This window comes from Pelecanus crispus, chromosome 2, assembly GCF_030463565.1.
Source record: "Pelecanus crispus isolate bPelCri1 chromosome 2, bPelCri1.pri, whole genome shotgun sequence".
NCBI lineage: Eukaryota > Metazoa > Chordata > Aves > Pelecaniformes > Pelecanidae > Pelecanus > Pelecanus crispus.
Window position 1 is genome coordinate 40,235,688 of NC_134644.1, and position 18,890 is coordinate 40,254,577.

The 18,890-nt window shown below is 40.2% G+C and overlaps 1 protein-coding gene across 2 annotated transcripts in view; it reads right to left on the bottom strand.

The window, feature by feature from the left end:
• Positions 1 to 18,890, bottom strand: part of ANKRD28 (ankyrin repeat domain 28) — an 87,154-nt gene that overhangs the window by 32,807 nt on the left and 35,457 nt on the right. For both annotated transcript variants that reach the window (XM_075706463.1, XM_075706462.1), the window contains exons 5-8: positions 18,070 to 18,270; positions 17,243 to 17,330; positions 7,718 to 7,860; positions 6,364 to 6,576 (exon numbers count right to left, since the gene is read on the bottom strand). In XM_075706463.1, the coding sequence (XP_075562578.1) occupies positions 6,364 to 6,576; positions 7,718 to 7,860; positions 17,243 to 17,330; positions 18,070 to 18,270 (645 nt within the window). The remainder of the gene's footprint in view (positions 1 to 6,363; positions 6,577 to 7,717; positions 7,861 to 17,242; positions 17,331 to 18,069; positions 18,271 to 18,890) is intronic.

Below are 18,890 nucleotides of genomic sequence, written 5' to 3' on the forward strand. Positions count from 1 at the left end.
ACTTCTGCAAGACAGATACTGGCAGTGACAAGTCAGCATGACATGGCCAGCTTTTCAAAAGAGCTGCTCTTAATCACTCTTGCAGCTGTGAGTGACAACTCAGCAATGCCCACTGACTCACAGTTACACCTTTAGGATAATCACTCTCAAGAGGATGATGACAGTGCACAACTTAGCAACAAGCCTATGTCCAACTCTTCCCCCACCCAAGTCTAAAACAAAACAATGCTTCTTTAAGTTTGTTTCTTGAAAAAAAAAAAACAAACCCCACAACTGTATTTACTATAGAGGTTTACACATTATATTAGAAGACAACACATTAAAAAGCTCATGTGTTTCATGGAAATTTCTGTAAAGTGGTATTTGTAAGCAATTTATCATAAACCACAAATAATCCTAGGGTAGAACTATTCAACTGTAACTGGTACTATACATTTGACACACATATCAAAAGTGCACTTAGTAAATTCACCCAGTAAAGATGTCTGTCAGGCAGGCCAACAGTAACACATAAGGGAATTTCACTTCTTAACAGCACAATCTCAATGCACTTACAAAACCAGTTTTTTCTCTTATTATTACTTTAGGATTATTCCCCCCCACCCCCCGCCGCCCCGTACTTTATCATAGGTAATGGGAAAGCTTTAGTGCAGAAAAAAGTTCCTACAAATGCACACAAAAAATTGCGAACATGACACTCGGAAAATAAAAGCACTCTTGGATGCACATGCATACCACATCTTCAAGCGCTGGCCTGAAGAGTATGAAATGTTCACAAAATGCAAAGTTAAAAAAGACAGAGATGGTAGGGAGAACATACAATATGAACATATGTATTGAAATATCACGTGCTATCATGTGCAAAAGTGTCTTCCCATCTTTACTCTTCCTTTGGAACCAAACAGCAAAGCTTCTATGGATGTGTTACTGAAAGTCTGCTGGAGACCCTTTTAGACAGAGTTGGATGTGGAATTTTTAGTTGTGTCACTGCACAGAGCAGCATACATGACCTAGAACAATGCAATTATGGGAAACATTGTCTTCTCAGACCTAGGTTGAAAGAAATAAAACACTTGATAATGACAGCCAAGTTATCTCCAGCTGTTTCAGCTAGCAGATTTCTTTGACCATAAATAATCTGAAGGACACATCCACATATCCATAGCAGACACAAAGAAACACAGAAAATGGGGTTGAAATCGACTTGAGGAATTGGACAATCAATTTACTTCTGTCATTGGAGGCCTTAAGAAAAGGCTAAACAAACATATCGTGACGACTTCCCCAAGCAATCTCTCTGCTCTGATTGTCTTACAAAGAGAATTTTCTTCTAATGTCTACCTTTCATCTTTCTCCCTGTGGTTTAGTTCTACTCTCTTTATCCAACCATTAATATTCTCTGTGTCAAATTATTTTCCTCCTTTAAAACAATTGTTACACATCTGGTGTCTCTTTCCCTCACTTTTCTTCTTTAAGCTGAAGGATCAATTAACTTAAAGAAAAATGATCATATAAAATAAGGTTAGTTGGAGTGAGTGACCAAAAGCTGCTTTGGTAACTAACACTAAACTTTAAAAGGGGAAACTCTGAGAAAGTAAAGAAATACATTAGCGAAGTAACAGAAGAATTTAAAGGCTCAGATAAGCCTGCAGCCTTACTGGCTTGGATATGCTAAATCTGTATCTCAAAGGAAAGCTAATGAAGAGTAAGAAGATGGTCCAGAAAAAAGTAGATCCAAGCCTCACTGAGCACATTAATAAAGCACCTTAGAAGGACATAAGAATAACTTAAGGTGACAGTATTAGAAACTAAAGAGCACAGTGGTCAAGAGAGAACCTTCACAAGACAACCTGAGTAAGATCATGCAAAGGACAGCAAAATAAGCTACAAAATCTCCAGTTGTAAATGAAAAACGACGGTACAGTCAATAACAGATTTTTAGATTTAGTCTGCTCAAATTTACTTAAAAATGCACTTAATGTATATTTCTAAGGCAATGGATTTGATTATCCACAGTACCTCTCTCAGGTCTAACAGTCTCAGGTTCATTTGCAACCCAGGAATAACATCACACACAATTGTCTGTCCACATATAAACATAGAAGAGGTATAAAATTAAATGAAGATGATAATTTCCATGTTGAAGCTTAACTGCTAGGTACAGGATTGCATTCAGAATTCCCTTCTTAGATGCCACTAGGGAAGGATATACAGAATCAGAACCAGTAGCCAAAGAGTTCTTTAAGCAAGGCTCTATTTATTGAGCAAAGTACTGTTTCCTGAGATGCCAGGAGGTGGACTGCATAAGCAAGGAGGTATGTTCAAAACTTTTGCTTCAATTTCCTTTTTTATGCCTTTAAGGTCTTCTATCTAAATACTGAGTTAACTACAGCTGTCTGATTTTACGAGATCAGATAGGATCAGAGCGCATGACAGAATAGCTATGGACTAATAGTAACTTTTGTTGTCTTCACTGAAACTCAATTAAGTGTGGTAAGAGGAAAGAGATCACCCAAATCTCCTCTCTCACCAGAGAAAACATATTCACAAAATACTTAAGATTATACAAAATTTGCTAGGAACAGTAATTGCTATTAGACAGAAAGAATTAACACAGAGCACAAGGTGTTCTATCAAGTGATTACTCAAATATTAACTGTACTCAGACTACTGAGCTTTACTGAGGGTAAGGGGAAATGTAAGTCTATCATGTCACAGCATTCCTCCAAGTGAAATCTCCCCCTAGCAACAAATCTCATTTTCTAGTATCACCAATGGAAGTAAAATAGTTTTTCTATTTAGGTCACTGAATTTTCAAGCAGCAAGGGGGCCCATAAAACAATTAATACCATCCCATTACGTACTCATTTCAACGTGTTCTTCCATGCATGGAAATCCTGAATAGTGAGGACAGAGTGCTGCAGTAATGAGCAATACTTAACAGGATCCACTCTTCTACAGTACTAGATGGACACTGACAAGGCTACAAAAACAAGCATGAAATGACATCCTCTGCCTACAGAGGCGATAAAAAGCATAACATATTTCTACTGTTCCATTGCCTTCTGCTACATATTCCCTTCTTGAGATGAAGCCACCATCCACAGATATGCACAAGCACTTACCCTCCATCTGCCATCAAGAATAAGAGTGTTTCCTTTTTGCTCTCCCCACTAGGTCATCCACAGCAGAAAGTGCTCTAATAGTACTGCCTAGTCTGCACCTAAATTACCATCCATACCCACTGTCACCTCTAAAAACACAGAAACAGTTGCACATGGAAGGGAACTATTGAATCAGATTACAGAAGCAATATAATTATGATGACAAATAAAACCTTATAGCAATTGTAAAAACTACTTTGAACTTCAGCCTCAGTATTTGGAAATGAACAGGCTCGGTTTCAACAAATACTTAGTAAGAATGCTCTAAAAGCATCCCATTTTAACTCTACAAATTATTCTTAGCTACACAACATATTCTAATTCAATTTCCCTTTGCTATTTTTTCAGGATTGTTCTTCTGATTAAATCCCAGATTTATAGGCCTTTCCAGGGAAGCAGAAGCTGACTTGGAAACTATTTTCTTTTGCCTTGGTTCTTGCACTTTTTAACAGTGCAAGTGTTTTCATATACAAAGTAAGGCTGTTCACACCCTCAGGCGCAAATTCACAGGCCAAATTCAGTCATACCGGTATAAATCCACAGAAATGCTATTAACAGAATCACAACAGAGACACAGGTTGGTGTGGAAATGGGGTAAATTCTGTTTTCAAGCTATAATTGCTTAAAAACCCTACACAACCCTATTTGCTTAATTTTGCGCTTAACAGCTTTGATACTCACTAAATCAACACATTTTAATTACAGCCAACCTATAGCTAAAGCTACTAACCCTTTCCACTGTAAAGACATTTTTTTCTGATGCAGGCTAAGTTCAGTAGCCAAATCTTTACTAGGCTCTTAGACTTTTGCTGAAATTCTCAGCTTTCTGATACACTTCAGGCTGCACTTCCCAGCCCCATCACTATCATGTTTCAGAAAAAATGATTCTGTCTTCTCGGAGTAAGCTTAAGAGAAAACCTGGGCTTACCCATACTAAATGTTCTATGGATTATTTTTCTTTTTTTAAGTTAGAGAAACTGACAAATCTATACTTTGGATCCTGTAACTTAAAATTGAATGGGAAGACAGGCAACAATACATCTCTCTGATGTTAACACATCTTTTGTCACCTCGAAACAGAAGTTCACCCACATTATAAACTTCAAAGAATTCAGGAACTTTGCCAGTCGCTTTGAAGATATTAGCTGTTCTTTGCACAATTTCTAACATTACTCACTGTTACAGCTGACTAAATGTAGTCAGTATCTACAGTGTATACCATACATAACCCAAAGATTCTTATTTTAGGGTCAAACATAAAGATTATAGTAATCTTTTAACAGTGTTTAATTATCCTAATAGAATGTTGGAAGTTTTTCATTTTCATTCCTAATATACAATTAAGGTGTATTTGAAAACAAATAGCCAAAAACCCCCAACAACCCTTATTTGCTGCATACCTTTCTGAAATGAAGTCCTCCCCACTTCTTTCTTCTACATCAAAAATATGCACAAAGTCATGAACTGTTACAACCCAGCATATAGGAAAACAGTAATTCTTTGCTTGGTAATATTTATGTTTCTCTTTTGTTCTTATTTGTGCAAGTAACATTTGTACATATTCATTAGTGTATTTAACATTGTGGGATTATTTTCATGACAGAACACACATTACTGAGAAATGATGTTTCAAGAATGGAGGACAGAAGTCAGCCCTGTAAGGCTAAACCCTCAGTCATATCCAGTCTGGGACATTATACAGAGCAGAAAGCTGGCAACAAAAGTAAATGGACTGTGACCTGTGTATTTTAGGACAAGTTGGCAATAAACCCTGTAGCACAGCTCCTTACTTCTCCACGGCACTTTGGTGATGAATTTTTCCACAACTGATTTTAAGTATGCTTTCATTAAATGAGCTGCACTTTTAAATATATGTAAAAGTGAGCAGTAACATGCATCTAAGGTTTTTCCACATCAAATAGCTTATTTTTAAATTACTCCCAAATTTTCAGTGGGCTATGGATTTTGTACAATAGATATAAAATTGTGTTTTAGAATTAGCTAGCGCTAGCTGAGTATCGGTGTATCTTACATGAAGTGAGCCACAAACCCCATGATTTTTAACAGAAATGTTAGCTATTCTAATATTCACCTCTTACCTAGATTGTGCCGAAATTCAGGCATATCTCTATTAAACAGGGGTTTTTTGGTTGTGGGTTTTTTTTTTTTTTTTTAATTAAGAAACACAAGGATAAATTGTTCTTTTCCTACCACCTGTGGGCAACAGTACAGGCAATTAGATACTTTGTAAGAGGAACACTTGGACTCTTCATTCCACATACCTGTTTCCCACTTCCCCCAGCCTGCAACCTGTCAAGACACCAGATACTGCCACTTGAATATTTCTGAACACAGCTAAATCTTCATTACTAGAGTAAAAATCAACTTAATACAAAACAGGAGGTTTCACATCTCTCTCTCACATCTCAAGACCTTATCCTACCCACATGAGAAGATAATAAAATATATAGCTTATAGTTTACTTTTATGCTTCTGTGAATTAGAAATCCTACCTACACTAAGACTGGATTATAAGGAATATTCTGCAGTCAAAGACTTGTAACCAAGTAGAGATGTAAAACGTATACTGACTCCGCTCACAAAGTTTTGTTAGAGTAATTAAAAAAACAGCTGTTTAAGACTTTCCATTGGCCTAATCTACTTACCTTTGTATTTTTAATACACCCTTCACAACTCTCCCTTATTAAGATATTCTGTGATTCTATAATTAGATTTGAGGATCTTACATTATCAGCTCTTCAACTGCTCCAGCAATTAGCCTGTTCATACACATTTATCTGAAATATCCTTGATTTCATTAATGCTGCTTATTTGTAGGAAAAAGATGTTCTTTTGCATTTTTCTGCATGATTTGCTCTTACTTATATGGATAGACTAGGGAAGACAAATTATGTGGAATTCTGACTTTTAAATACAATCAAGATTGACGAGACAGTATTGTCATCTTTCTTCTTTATCCTTTTAGGCTATTTACTACATCCCATTGAGTTTTTCAGATTCAGATCAAGTTCCTTGAAGCAACATACCGGCTTATTTTTTCTATAGTACTTTTCACAGAAGTACTCTATCAATCAGTGGTAACTTCTAAACATTATCATAACAATGATTTTGAAAAACTACCTCTGATAAAGATGTACTGCCTCTTAAAGAGTGAATGGATGGCTTTGGATTCACCTACCTTCATATTTACATCAGCTCCATTACAGACCAAAAGCTCTAAACACAATGCTCCATGTGTTGACGCAGCAGCAAAGTGCAAAGGTGTAAACCCCTTCTCATTCATTTGATTTACATTAGCACCGCAGTCTATGAGTTCATTCACTACAACATCTTGCCCGTTGTAGCAAGCTACATGGAGAGGAGTATTTCCATAGGCATTTGGTTCATTCATCTATCAGAGAAAAAAAACCCAAGATTAGTTAGTAGGCAAAAAACCTGTATTAATGCAGCATTTAATTACAACAAAGAAAAACTGCATGTCATGAGACAACTTCTTCGTTATGTTTTGGAACTCTGCAAAACCAGAAATTAAAAGCAAATTCTGGGCTTTGATCAAGAAGTGTGTACCAGGGAAGAGTACGATTGCTTTACAAGTGAGCCAACCTCCTTCAATTGTCCCCACACCAGTTTCCTGTATGCAGTACGCAACTTAACATTTTTTCCATATCTGTGTTCTGTCAACAGTGGCAATTTGCACAGACATTACAGACTAAGCACAGCGTGGACCTCTATCATTTTTCAACAGCATTTGTGGGTTTCCGTTACAAGCAGAGGTCAAAGGGACTTTTTTTTTTGGGGGGGGGGGGGGGGGGGGGGGGGGGGTAGGGGTGGGGTAATAGAAGTAGAATTTGTTGTGCACAACATGATACTGAATTCTGATCTATTTCTCAAGATAGAACTTTGGCAGCATTCCCCAGCCTTGTAAGACCAAAATGTGATGCACAGTGGACGTTTCTTACACTTTCACTGTTCATTGTTAATAATAAATATTATTAAATATAAATAATAATAAAAATATACTTTCTACATGCAGGTACTGTACAGCTTCATTTATTTTGCATTTCAATATTATACGGCCTTCCCTACTGTAGTATTGATGTTTGTCACAATTTTTAGTATTTCCCAAAACTTGTGTGGTGTAAGAAAGTCAGTAACATCTATATTTTACAAATAACTGAAGCAAAAGAGTTTAATTTCCTGCAGTTCAAAAAGGATTGTGTGGCAAAGCTAGGAACGGAATTCCTATTTCCTGAGTTCCAGTCCAATGAATTAAGAGTAAGAAATACCACCAAATGAGCAAAAACCTACTGAATACAAATTGATTTCCAAGTAATTGTGCAAAATCTGCAAAGCTCTTAAGTTAATCAGGGGAATGAGATTTTATAACAATAAAAGCATGTGAATTAAGATCTTTGGAAATACCATTTTCACTATATCATAACCCACCCCTAAATAAACACTGTGCTACAATACTAACAAGAGCATTTCAAACAACAAAAAAATATGTATCACTTTGTTTTATTCTTCCTTACATCAACTCCAACATCTAGAAGATATTTGACTACACTGATCATCCCACTAGATGCTGCAGCATGTAAGGGTGTATATGATTTCTTGTCTTTGCATGTCACTTCAGCTCCATGGGCCATGAGTAACTTCACAACTTCAATGTGACCTAAAAGAATAAAGACAAAAGGAATGAAGCTGCATTTTATATTAACCTACACAAGTTTACAAACAAGACATTATTCTTTTGGACCTGATCTGGAAAATAAAGAATTGTTCTTGTATTCTAATTGTATCAAACTATAAAAGCAACATGAAATATTCAATTCCAGAAGAAAGTTATTTCCACATACCCCTTCCAATAATCATAGTATTTATAGTGCAAAAATAATGTTGTAAATTAAAAAAAATCTCGTCTTCTGCTTACACAGAAGGATTATTAAACATTTACTGCAAATTTCTGTTAACAACTTGAAATAGAATGTGACTATCAGTCTTCCACCTTCACCTCACCTGCAAACACGCTCGTTAAGTTTTTTTAAGGCCTTCAGCATGAACTTCAAAAAAATTACGCAAACATGAAAAGAAAAAAATATTCTGTTTTTAAATAAAAATATGACCCCCCCACCTCCTCCACAATCCAACTTCCTTTACTTGCAAAGCCTTTAAAATGTTGACCCAAATCATACAGGACTTTGCAAAGCTCTGTTTTCAAAACTGACTCAGGCCCCTGAGGAACCGTAGCCTTTTGAAAGCATCAACTACTGTCCTAAGTCACCAGGAGGAGAGTAACAGTCGAGCAGGACCATGGGGAAGGGATGACCTGGGGGAAGTTCCAGGTAAGAGTGTGGAAAAGGGAAGGGAAGGCAGGGAGCCCACCCTGAAGCAGTGGGCAGTCGCTCTCACCGCCAGCTTTGTGGCTGGGCCAGGGACCCCAACATCACACCGCTGCTGCAAAGGGCAACCAGCTTTCCCCTTCACCCTGCCCGCATGCTCCCCCACTAGCTCACATGCAGTTGTGACACTGCACGCTAAGAGAAAAAGATATGAAAATAACATAAATAAAAACATCTGTCATTCTTGCTCAGTTGTTAATTTAACCGCCAAACAAGTCAATCACTGAAAACACACGGATAATCATGGCAAAGTCTGCAGAACAAAGGAGCACAGTTGACTTAAACAGACCACGATACATTTAGTGCTTTACCTTTGTAACTGACCCATACAGACAGATGTGGGATTCCTTTGCTTTACCTTTTAAATGACACCCCTACCTTAGTTAAAAAAAGTGGTGAGTGGCACACTGAATACTTATGCTTATCCAGTCAGACATAGAAGTAAAAAGTATCAAATCCAGCCTTCAGCTTACATGCTTCATAAAAAATGAGGGTCTTTGCTTTTTCAATGACTAAGAGAATTTACAGACCTTTGAATAGGAAGCATCTACCCAAAGGAATACAGACAAAGCTATTTTGATGAACATTCAGTCACCATGATACGTATTTTATACTCATGCCCAGCAACATAAAAAAATGACATTTCACCTAGCTATACTGATCAGAAACATAGACTTTACCAGCGCAATGTGAAGTGCTGCAATATTTCACTTCTGAATTACTTCAGTATTGTAGGAAAGAAGAGAAAGAGAAATGCAAACATGATACTCATCTTCTGACCCAAATATAACAGGGACAAGAATGAAAACAAGCCCTATATGAGAAACAGAAGTACAGAAGATACTGAAAGCAGTGAGAGGAGGAGAGACACTGAACAGAACCGTGGCAGAAAAATTTTAAAGAGAAGGAAAAAAAAACCAAAATCCCTGACCTGCATTGAAAACGCAAGCAGCAATCAGTGGAAGACACTCAAACAGAAGAGCAAGGTACTTGAAGCGGGAAGTGCTGAGGAGACATCCCGATACACTAATGAGGGCGACACTAGTATGCAAGGATGAAAGTCCATTTTAGTCACAGCATTGCAGCTGGACAGCAATGTAGCCGGGTGAAAAGCAGGAAGGAAGGGAAACAATGGATATAACCCTAGAAAGTTATTTATAGTAGAGTGACGAAAAGCTTAACTTCTTTTTTATTCTACGGTCAGTTTTATATGGTGGAAAAGCTTTAAGGCTTTTTTCAAATAAATGGAGCAGTATAAAACAGCTCTAAACTGTGAGAGAGAATGTCACAGGGTTTTTTTCCGTGTTTGAAGACTTTCAAAAGCTTTTTCTATCTATAGAAAAAGATCTATAATAGGTATTTTCCATTTCTCTATTGTCTGCAAGGATATTTAGGTTGATCGATGTCAGATAAATCACATTTTCCCCACCCAAACACTGTTCATTAACAGACTTTCCTGTTAATAGCCTATGAAATAGTACTGACTGAGTTGGAATAAATGTAGCTTATCTGAAAAATAGAAGACTTTTCTCTCATCTAGGTGAGCACAAGCCAAAAAACATCTGTGTCCTCTCACTGACACTCATCAGATCTCTGCCATCTCACGCACAAGTTTCATTCAACAAAACTTTGCAAATCATCACCTTGAGTAAGGTGTTGGGCACCCTGTCACAGACATTGCTTTGCATATGTAAGTAGATTAAAAAATACTAATACACAATATCGCAAAGAACGTTGGATCAATAATGAAGGTTGTTCTTTAACTTCTCTGTTTCAAGTACTGGTATCAGTACTTGAAGCGCAGTATCATACAGCTTCAAATTATAAGTTAGAGTAGTAATGCTATGACGATCACTTCATAATTCACTGGCACATTCAAGTCTCTCCCTCTGAAGACAGCTCAACAGGATCCTGTTGTTCTTTTTAGCATTTCACATATGGATTTCACAGCCTTATTTTTTACATTGCTATCAGATTATTTCAGACCTGTATTGTTAGGGACATAAGACTAATATGAAATTGGTCTGTAACAGAGTTGTGCAAAGACAACAATGAATAATTCCACTTTTGTGTGAACCCAGGTGTTTGTGAGAAGATCGCTTTTACAACCGTCGAGATCTTACAAACAAGCCCAATTTTGTAGATGTGTGGGTTTGCATTTGTAAAGACCAGAATTCTCAGCCCTCAGACCAAAGCACATTTCATACAATGAACAACTCATTAGCAACCTCCAAAACTCAGGGTAAGGTTTTTGGCAACTGTATTTAAATAGGTACTGCCCCACATGGCACTGCTCTCTTGTTTTGCTCAGTATGCAAGTTCAAAATTTTATTTCCACTTTTAAGTTACTGCTTCCATTTGCTCTCTCCTGGCAAGACTGGGAAACATTGCTTGGATAAACGTAACAAATCCAAAGCAGTTATAGAAGATCCTCAATGCCACAGAATCACAGGTAAGAAATGCATTTAATTAGCAACCTTAAGTCTGTTTTTAAGAACCACCCTCCATGCATACACACTGCACATCATTATGCCTATTTATAAGTAATTCTCTCGTTCACAATAATGAACATTAATACCAAACTGCATATTAGGGGCATTTTGCCCAAGATCACAATTCCAAGACAGAGTTACCCTAGACTTAGAGATGTCAATGTAATGAGTCCATTAATTTCCTAGTTTATGTGTGTGTATTTTTTTTGTTTGATACCAGATACAGTAAAATTAGTTTGTTTTACTGAGGGAAGGGGCAGTATAGATATTACTCTCCTTCTACATTAACTTAAATGTTTGTCAAAAATACAAGATGCTCCTTTATAAACCCTATATATAAATGTAAGTGTATTTTCCTCTTATAACTGCAACAAAAACATTCATATCTCTAGATCACCTCTGAAAAAAAGCTGCCATAAATAATAGGACCATGTTCTCTTCCTGACTGTTCTTCTCCCTAATTTTTGTAAGATGGTATCTTAGGCATATAGATATGTATTTTCTGGAGAATTTAAAATTTAGGAAAATGCAGATCATCATTATATGTAATTTTTTTGTTCCTGTTATGTTTTGAAGACTTATTTCCCCATTTCATCTTCGAAGAAATTCCCAGGCATGCAGATTCATACAATACTGATGCTACTGCTTTTGTTGTTCTCCCTTGGCTGGATAAAATTATGAAGCAATAAATTAAATACTGAATAACAATCAAGACCATGGAATCATCTCAACTGGCTTCTTCCTGAAATTGATACTGAAACTTAATTGTTCACTGCTCATATACGACAGGTTGCATGTGTTCAAAGGCATTTTTAGACATTTTCTGGAAGTTAAACAGGCATTATGTTTTTTGGCTTCTGAGCAGGCAGAACATATTCTGCAATGACAAATAAAATCTGCAGTTGCACATGAATTACTCAGAAACAAAGCGACTAGCCAAAGCAAAGGTCAGTATCAGCCTAGAATTCTTAATCTGCTTTTTCTATGATTCACCTTCCAATGGTTTATATCGCTCACATTTTAAATGAAGCTTGAGATACAAAGCTCTACTATTTATTATAGCTATGCTGAAAAAAACAATTCCTACCACTCAATAAAATGAAAGTCTGACAAAAGGGTGATTAAAAGAGACTTCAGAGCCTTGGGACGCTTAGTGAGGGAATCGGGGGCACAGGTCATCTTTTCCTCCCTCCTTCCAGTTGTGGGAGGTGACATTGGTAGGAATAGGCGGATCCAATCTCTTAACACATGGCTCCGACGCTGGTGCTACCGTCACAACTTTGGGTTCTTCAACAATGGGACAGCCTACATGGCACCAGGCTTGCTGGCGACAAATGGGAGCCACCTTTCTCAAAGGGGAAAGAGGGTCTTTGCACAGGAGCTTGCTGGGCTCATTGACAGGGCTTTAAACTAGATGTGAAGGGGGAGGGGGAACGTACCAGGCTTGCCTGTGACAAGCTGTGGGATGGTACGCAATGGTTAGAGGGATGGGGTGCTACTGTGAGCCCTCAACCTATTGCGCAGAGGCATGATGGGGACGCTGCAGCACAGTTGAAGTCTGGCAGAGATGAGCCAGGGACTCCTGAGATAGCGCTCACAAAGCAACCTTCGTGAAACACCCTGAGGGAAACAAGGGATGTTCCACTAAGAAGGTGACACAGCCAACAGCCCAGATGAAATGCCTCTACACGAACGCACGCAGCATGGGGAACAAACAGGAGGAGCTGGAAGCTGCTGTGCTACTAGACAGCTACGACCTGATCGCCATAACCAAAACCTGGTGGGATGAATCCCACGACTGGAATGTGGCTATTGATGGCTACAGGCTCTTCAGAAGGGACAGGCAAGGAAGGAGGGGCGGAGGTGCCCTCTACGTAAAGAAATCAATACAGTGTGAAGAGCTGTCCCTGAAGAATAGCCACGAGCAGGTCGAAAGCTTATGGGTAAGAATCAGAGACAGAGGCAACAAAGGGAACCTTGTGGTTGGTGTCTACTACAGGCCGCCTGATCAAGGGGAACCTGCTGACGAAGCCTTCTTCCTCCAGCTCCGGGAGGCTTTGCGCTTGCAGACTCTTGTCCTGCTGGGGGACTTCAACCACCCCGACATTTGCTGGAAAAGCAACATGGTGAGCTGTAGGCAATCCAGGAGACTCCTGGAATGCATAGACAACAACTTCCTAAGCCAGGTAATAGACACAACTACCCGAGGGGATGCGATACCGGATCTGATGGTCACCAATGCAACTGAGCTCATCGGTGATGTCAAGACTGGAGGCAGCTTGGGCTGCAGTGATCACACATTGGTGGAGTTCACGCTCCTGAGGGACATGGGAAAAGCGAGGAGTACAGTCAGGACCCTAAATTTTAGGAAAGTAAACTTCCAGCTCTTCCAGGAGTTAGTCAGAAGGACCCCCTGGGAGAAGGTCCTCAGGGACAGGGGAACGGAACAGAGTTGGCAGATCTTTAAGGACACCTTCCACAGTGCACAAGAGCTATCAGTCCCCAAGTGTAAAAAATCAGGCAAGGAAGGGAAGAGACCAGCATGGCTGAGTCGAGACCTGCTGGTCAAACTAAAGAGTAAGAGGGAACTGCACAGGCAGTGGAAGCAGGGACAGGTGTCCTGGGGGGAATACAGGGAAACAGCCCGGTTGTGTAGGGAGGAGGTCAGGAAGGCCAAGGTGAGGATGGAGCTGAATTTGGCAAGGGACGTGAAGAATAACAAGAAGGACTTCTACAGGTATATCAACCAGAAAAGGAAGGTTAAAGAAAGCGTACCCCCCTTGATGAACAAGAAAGGCAAACTTGTATCAACAGACGAGGAGAATGCTGAGGTACTCAACAACTTCTTTGCCTTGGTCTTCACCAGCAACCTCTCTCCTCACCCCTCCCGAATCAATGGACCACAAGATGGGGACCAGGGGGGTAAAGCCCCTCCCACTGTAAGGGAAGATCAGGTTCGAGACCACCTGAAGAACCTCAATGTACACAAGTCTGAGACCTGATGAGATGCATCCCAGAGTCCTGAGGGAATTGGCTGATGTAGTTGCCAAGCCACTCTCCATGATAGTTGAAAAGTCATGGCACTCAGGTGAAGTCCCTGCTGACTGGAAGAAGGGGAATGTTGTGCCCATTTTTAAAAAGGGAAGAAAGGAGGACCCTGGGAACTATTGACCTGTCAGCCTCACCTCTGTGCCTGGGAAGATCATGGAACAGATCCTCCTAGAAGATATGCTCAAGCACATGGAGGACAGGGAGGTGATTCAAGACAGCCAGCACGGCTTCACCAAGGGCAAGTCTTGCCTGACCAAGCTAGTGGCTTTCTATGAAGGAGTAACTGCATCAGTGGACAAGGGAAAAGCAATGGATGTCATCTACTTGGATTTCTGTAAAGTGTTCGACAGTCCCCCACAACATCCTTCTCTCTAAATTGGAGAGATATGGGTTTGAGGGGTGGACTGTTCGATGGATAAGGAATTGGCTGGATGGTCGCATTCAGAGGATCGTGGTCAATGGCTCGATGTCCACATGGAGACCGGTGACAAGTGGGGTCCCTCAGGGGTCCATACTGGGACCGGTGCTATTTAACATCTTCATCAATGACATAGACAGTGGGATCAAGTGCACCCTCAGCAAGTTTGCAGATGACACCAAGCTGAGTGGTGCCGTTGACACACCAGGAGGACAAGATGTCATCCAGAGGGACCTGGACAAGCTAGAGAGGTGGGCCTGTGTGAACCTCATGAGGTTCAACAAGGCCAAGTGCAAGGTCCTGCACCTGGGACGGGGCAACCCCTGGTATCAGTACAGGTTGGGCGATGAAGAGATTGAGAGCAGCCCTGCGGAGAAGGACTTGGGGGTACTGGTGGATGAAAAGCTGGACATGAGCCAGCAATGTGCGCTTGCAGCCCAGAAAGCCAACTGTATCCTGGGCTGCATCAAAAGAAGCGTGGCCAGCAGGTTGAGGGAGGTGATTCTGCCTCTCTACTCTGCTCTGGTGAGACCTCACCTGGAGTACTGCGTCCAGCTCTGGGGCCCTCAGCACAAGAAGGACAGGGACCTGCTGGAGCGGGTCCAGAAAAGGGCCACCAAAATTATCTGAGGGCTGGAACACCTCTCCTATGAGGCCAGGCTGAGAGAGTTGGGATTGTTCAGCCTAGAGAAGAGAAGGCTGCAAGGAGACCTTATTGCAACCTTCCAGTACTTAAAGGGAGCCTACAGGAAAGATGGGGAGAATCTTTTTAGCAAGGCCTGTTGTGACAGGACAAGGAATAATAGATTTAAACTAAAGAAGAATAGAATCATAGAATCATTTAAGTTGGAAAAGACCTTTAAGATCATCCAGTCCAACCATTAACCTACACTACCAAGTCTACTCTAAACCAATCAAGGGTAGACTAGACTAAACCATGTCCCGAAGTGCCATGTCTACCCGTTTTTTGAACACTTCCAGGGATGGGGACTCCACCACCTCTCTGGGCAGCCTGTTCCAATTCTTGACCACCCTTTCCGTAAAGAAATTTTTCCTAATATTCAACCTAAACCTCCCCTGGCGCAGCTTAAGCCCATTTCCTCTCGTCCTATCGCTAACTACATGGGAGAAGAGACCAACACCCACCTCACTACAACCTCCTTTCAGGTAGTTGTAGAGAGCAATAAGGTCTCCCCTCAGCCTCCTCTTCTCTAAGCTAAACAATCCCAGTTCCCTCAGCAGCTCCTCAGAAGGCCTGTGCTCCAGACCCTTCACCAGCTTCGTTACAGGCCAGGATGCTGTTGGCCTTCTTGGCCACCTGGGCACACTGCTGGCTCATGTTCAGCCGGCTGTCTACCAACACCCCCAGATCCTTTGCGGCCAGGCAGCTTTCCAGCCACTCTTCCCCAAGCCTGTAGCATTGCATGGGGTTGTTGTGACCGAAGTGCAGGACCCGGCACTTGGCCTTGTTAAACCTCATACAGTTGGCCTCAGCCCATCGGTCCAGCCTGTCCAGGTCCCTCTGCAGGGCCATCCTACCCTCCAGCAGATCGACACTCCCTCCCACCCAGTTTGGTGTCATCTGCAAACTTACTGAGGGTGCACTCAATCCCCTCATCCAGATCATCGATAAAGATATTAAACAAGGCTGGCCCCAAAACAGAGCCCTGGGGGACACCGCTCGTGACCGGCTGCCAACTGGACTTCATTTACAACTACTCTCTGGGCTCGGCCACCCACCCAGTTTTTTACCCAGCGAAGACTACGCCTGTCTAAGCCATGAGCTGCCAGCTTCCCAAGGAGAATATTGCGGGAGATGGCATCAAAAGCTTTGCTAAAGTCCAGGTAAATGACATCCACAGCCTTTCTATCATCTACCAGGCAGGTCACCAGGTCATAAAAGGAGATCAGGTTGGTCAAGCACGACCTGCCTTTCATGAACCCATGCTAGATTTAGACTAGACATTAGAAAGAAATTTTTTACAGTGAGGGTGGTGCAGCACTGGAACAGGCTGCCCAGAGAGGTGGTAGAGGCCCCATCCCTGGCAATATTCAAGGTCAGGTTGGACGGGGCTCTGAGCAACCTGATCTGGTTAAAGCTGTCCCTGCTCACTGCAGGGGGGGTTGGGCTAGATGACCTCTAAAGGTCCCTTCCAACCCAAAGCATTCTATGATTCTATGAAAAGACAATGAAGTACATTACTCTGACAGTACTGCCAGTGCATTGATCAATACCATGAGAATCCACTCCTGGAATAAGAATGGCAAGGCAAGAATTTGCAGTTTTAGGGATGAAATATTCTTCTTTTAATATACAATCGCCAAGGTTGGTGTAATGATCCTCTGCTTCAGGTGGTCCTTGTATTAATTGCTTACTGTCTATTTAGCATTATTGCAAAAGCTTTCACCTGTGATTAGAATCCTGCTGACTGAGGAACAGATTTGCTTATTTTTAAAGAACAAATTTACTTACCTTACTTTTCTTTTTCCAACAGATCGATTTTTCTCACCACAAACACACATTTACAAGGCAATTTAAAGTCTACTATTAATGGTTTTCCGGCAGACACACAGATAACCTCAATGCTTACAATGTAAGTATTTTTCCTAGGAATATATAAAACCACTAAACATAAGGTGATTTTTTTTTTTTTTTTACTACCACAATAGTAATCAACTGAAATATGTACATACCCATAAATGCTGCCCAATGTATAGCTCGTCTGTCTTTCTTGTCAAATGCATTAATATTGGCCCCTCTAGATAACAGTAAGCTGACCATCTGAGATAAACAGAAAGAAAAGAAATCCTCCAGTCATAATGGAAAACTCTGCTTTAAGTTAGACAAAGAAAATCGTAGGAGAAAACAAAAAATATATGTGTTTTCAAAGGATTTAAATGTGTTGGTTTTTTAATATTCCATAAGCTTGAAAAAACTGGCTGCCTACCTTGGCAGCAATAATGGATTGACTGTAAGGAACACAAAACTCAATGTCAACAAAAACATTTTGCAGTTAAATATGGCAAAGCTGTGGAAATCTTCAGGCTAAGGGACTCGCTAAAGGTAATCACTAAAAGCAAGCCTATTGCCAATTTGTCTCCAATTACTTATCCACAATTTCAATGGGAATTTCTCAGCAGTCATTTTTCAGGGCTTGAAAACTACCAAGTTAGAGCTTATTACATGTATTTCCTCCACATTTCAGTGACAACACATTCCATATGTTCACTTTCTACTGAACAGAAAAACATCTTTTTTCCATTTTCAATTTATCTATTACTAGTTTAACTCCACTTAACTCAGGCAAATTTGTTTCTGTCTTAAGGTGAACGCTGTAATAACCTTCCAACTAAATGATGTAACATACACAGATGCATACAAAACAAATTCAAATACAAAATAGGGGTTGGGGTTTTCTGAGAGGATGGGGGAAATATGATTTTAAACTGAGAAACTAAACATCAGAAATGTAAGGGACCAAAAGACAAGTGGGAAACAAGCTAAGAGAAATAACTCTTACTTCAGCGTGTCCACTGAAGGCTGCATGATGCAATGCAGTTCTGCCCGCTCGATCAGACACATTTACGTTGCTTAGGAGAGGCACCAAAGCTTCAGCACATTTCACAGCTTTGTTTGCAGCCGCTATATGTAGGGGTGTCTGCCAGTTTTTATCACGCGCATTGACATCCGCTGAATGCTTTAACAACACCTGAACAGCATCCTGAAAGCATTTACAAAAAAATGAAGCCACTTAGTAAAGATTTGAAATGCCAGCCTTAAATCCAAGGACAGTATAATGGAACAGAACTATTTGCAATTTGTTCTTTTGTAAACATCATTTTATGCTTTGGGATTTGCACTTTATCATAAATCCAGACTTTGGGAATGTTCTCAAAAACATAAGCAATATACTCCCTACAGGATTCAACTGAATCAACCATTTACCGGTCTTTTATCCAGTTCCTTAAGGCGGCTGGCAAATTGTATTGTCATCACAACTAATTTCCAAAGCTCAAAAAACCTCCTTAGGATTTCTTCCATTGCTAAGGATTAGTGAAGTACTATGAACTTTAATGCATTTTCATCAATTTGCCAAGCAAAATTTTTGAACTGTCCAAGTCTAGAAATGGCAAAGAGAAGAACAGCTTATTAAACATATGTTTAGAGAACCACAGATAAAACAGAGCATGGTCACAAAAAGTTTCAACATACACTGTTGCAAAACTCCTGTAAACCATTTCAAAATGTTGCACTGAATGCCATCTGACAAAAAGATTATTCATTTCCTTTTGCTAAAAGTACAAGCTGTGAAAATTTGATAAATAAGACTAATTCTTCCAG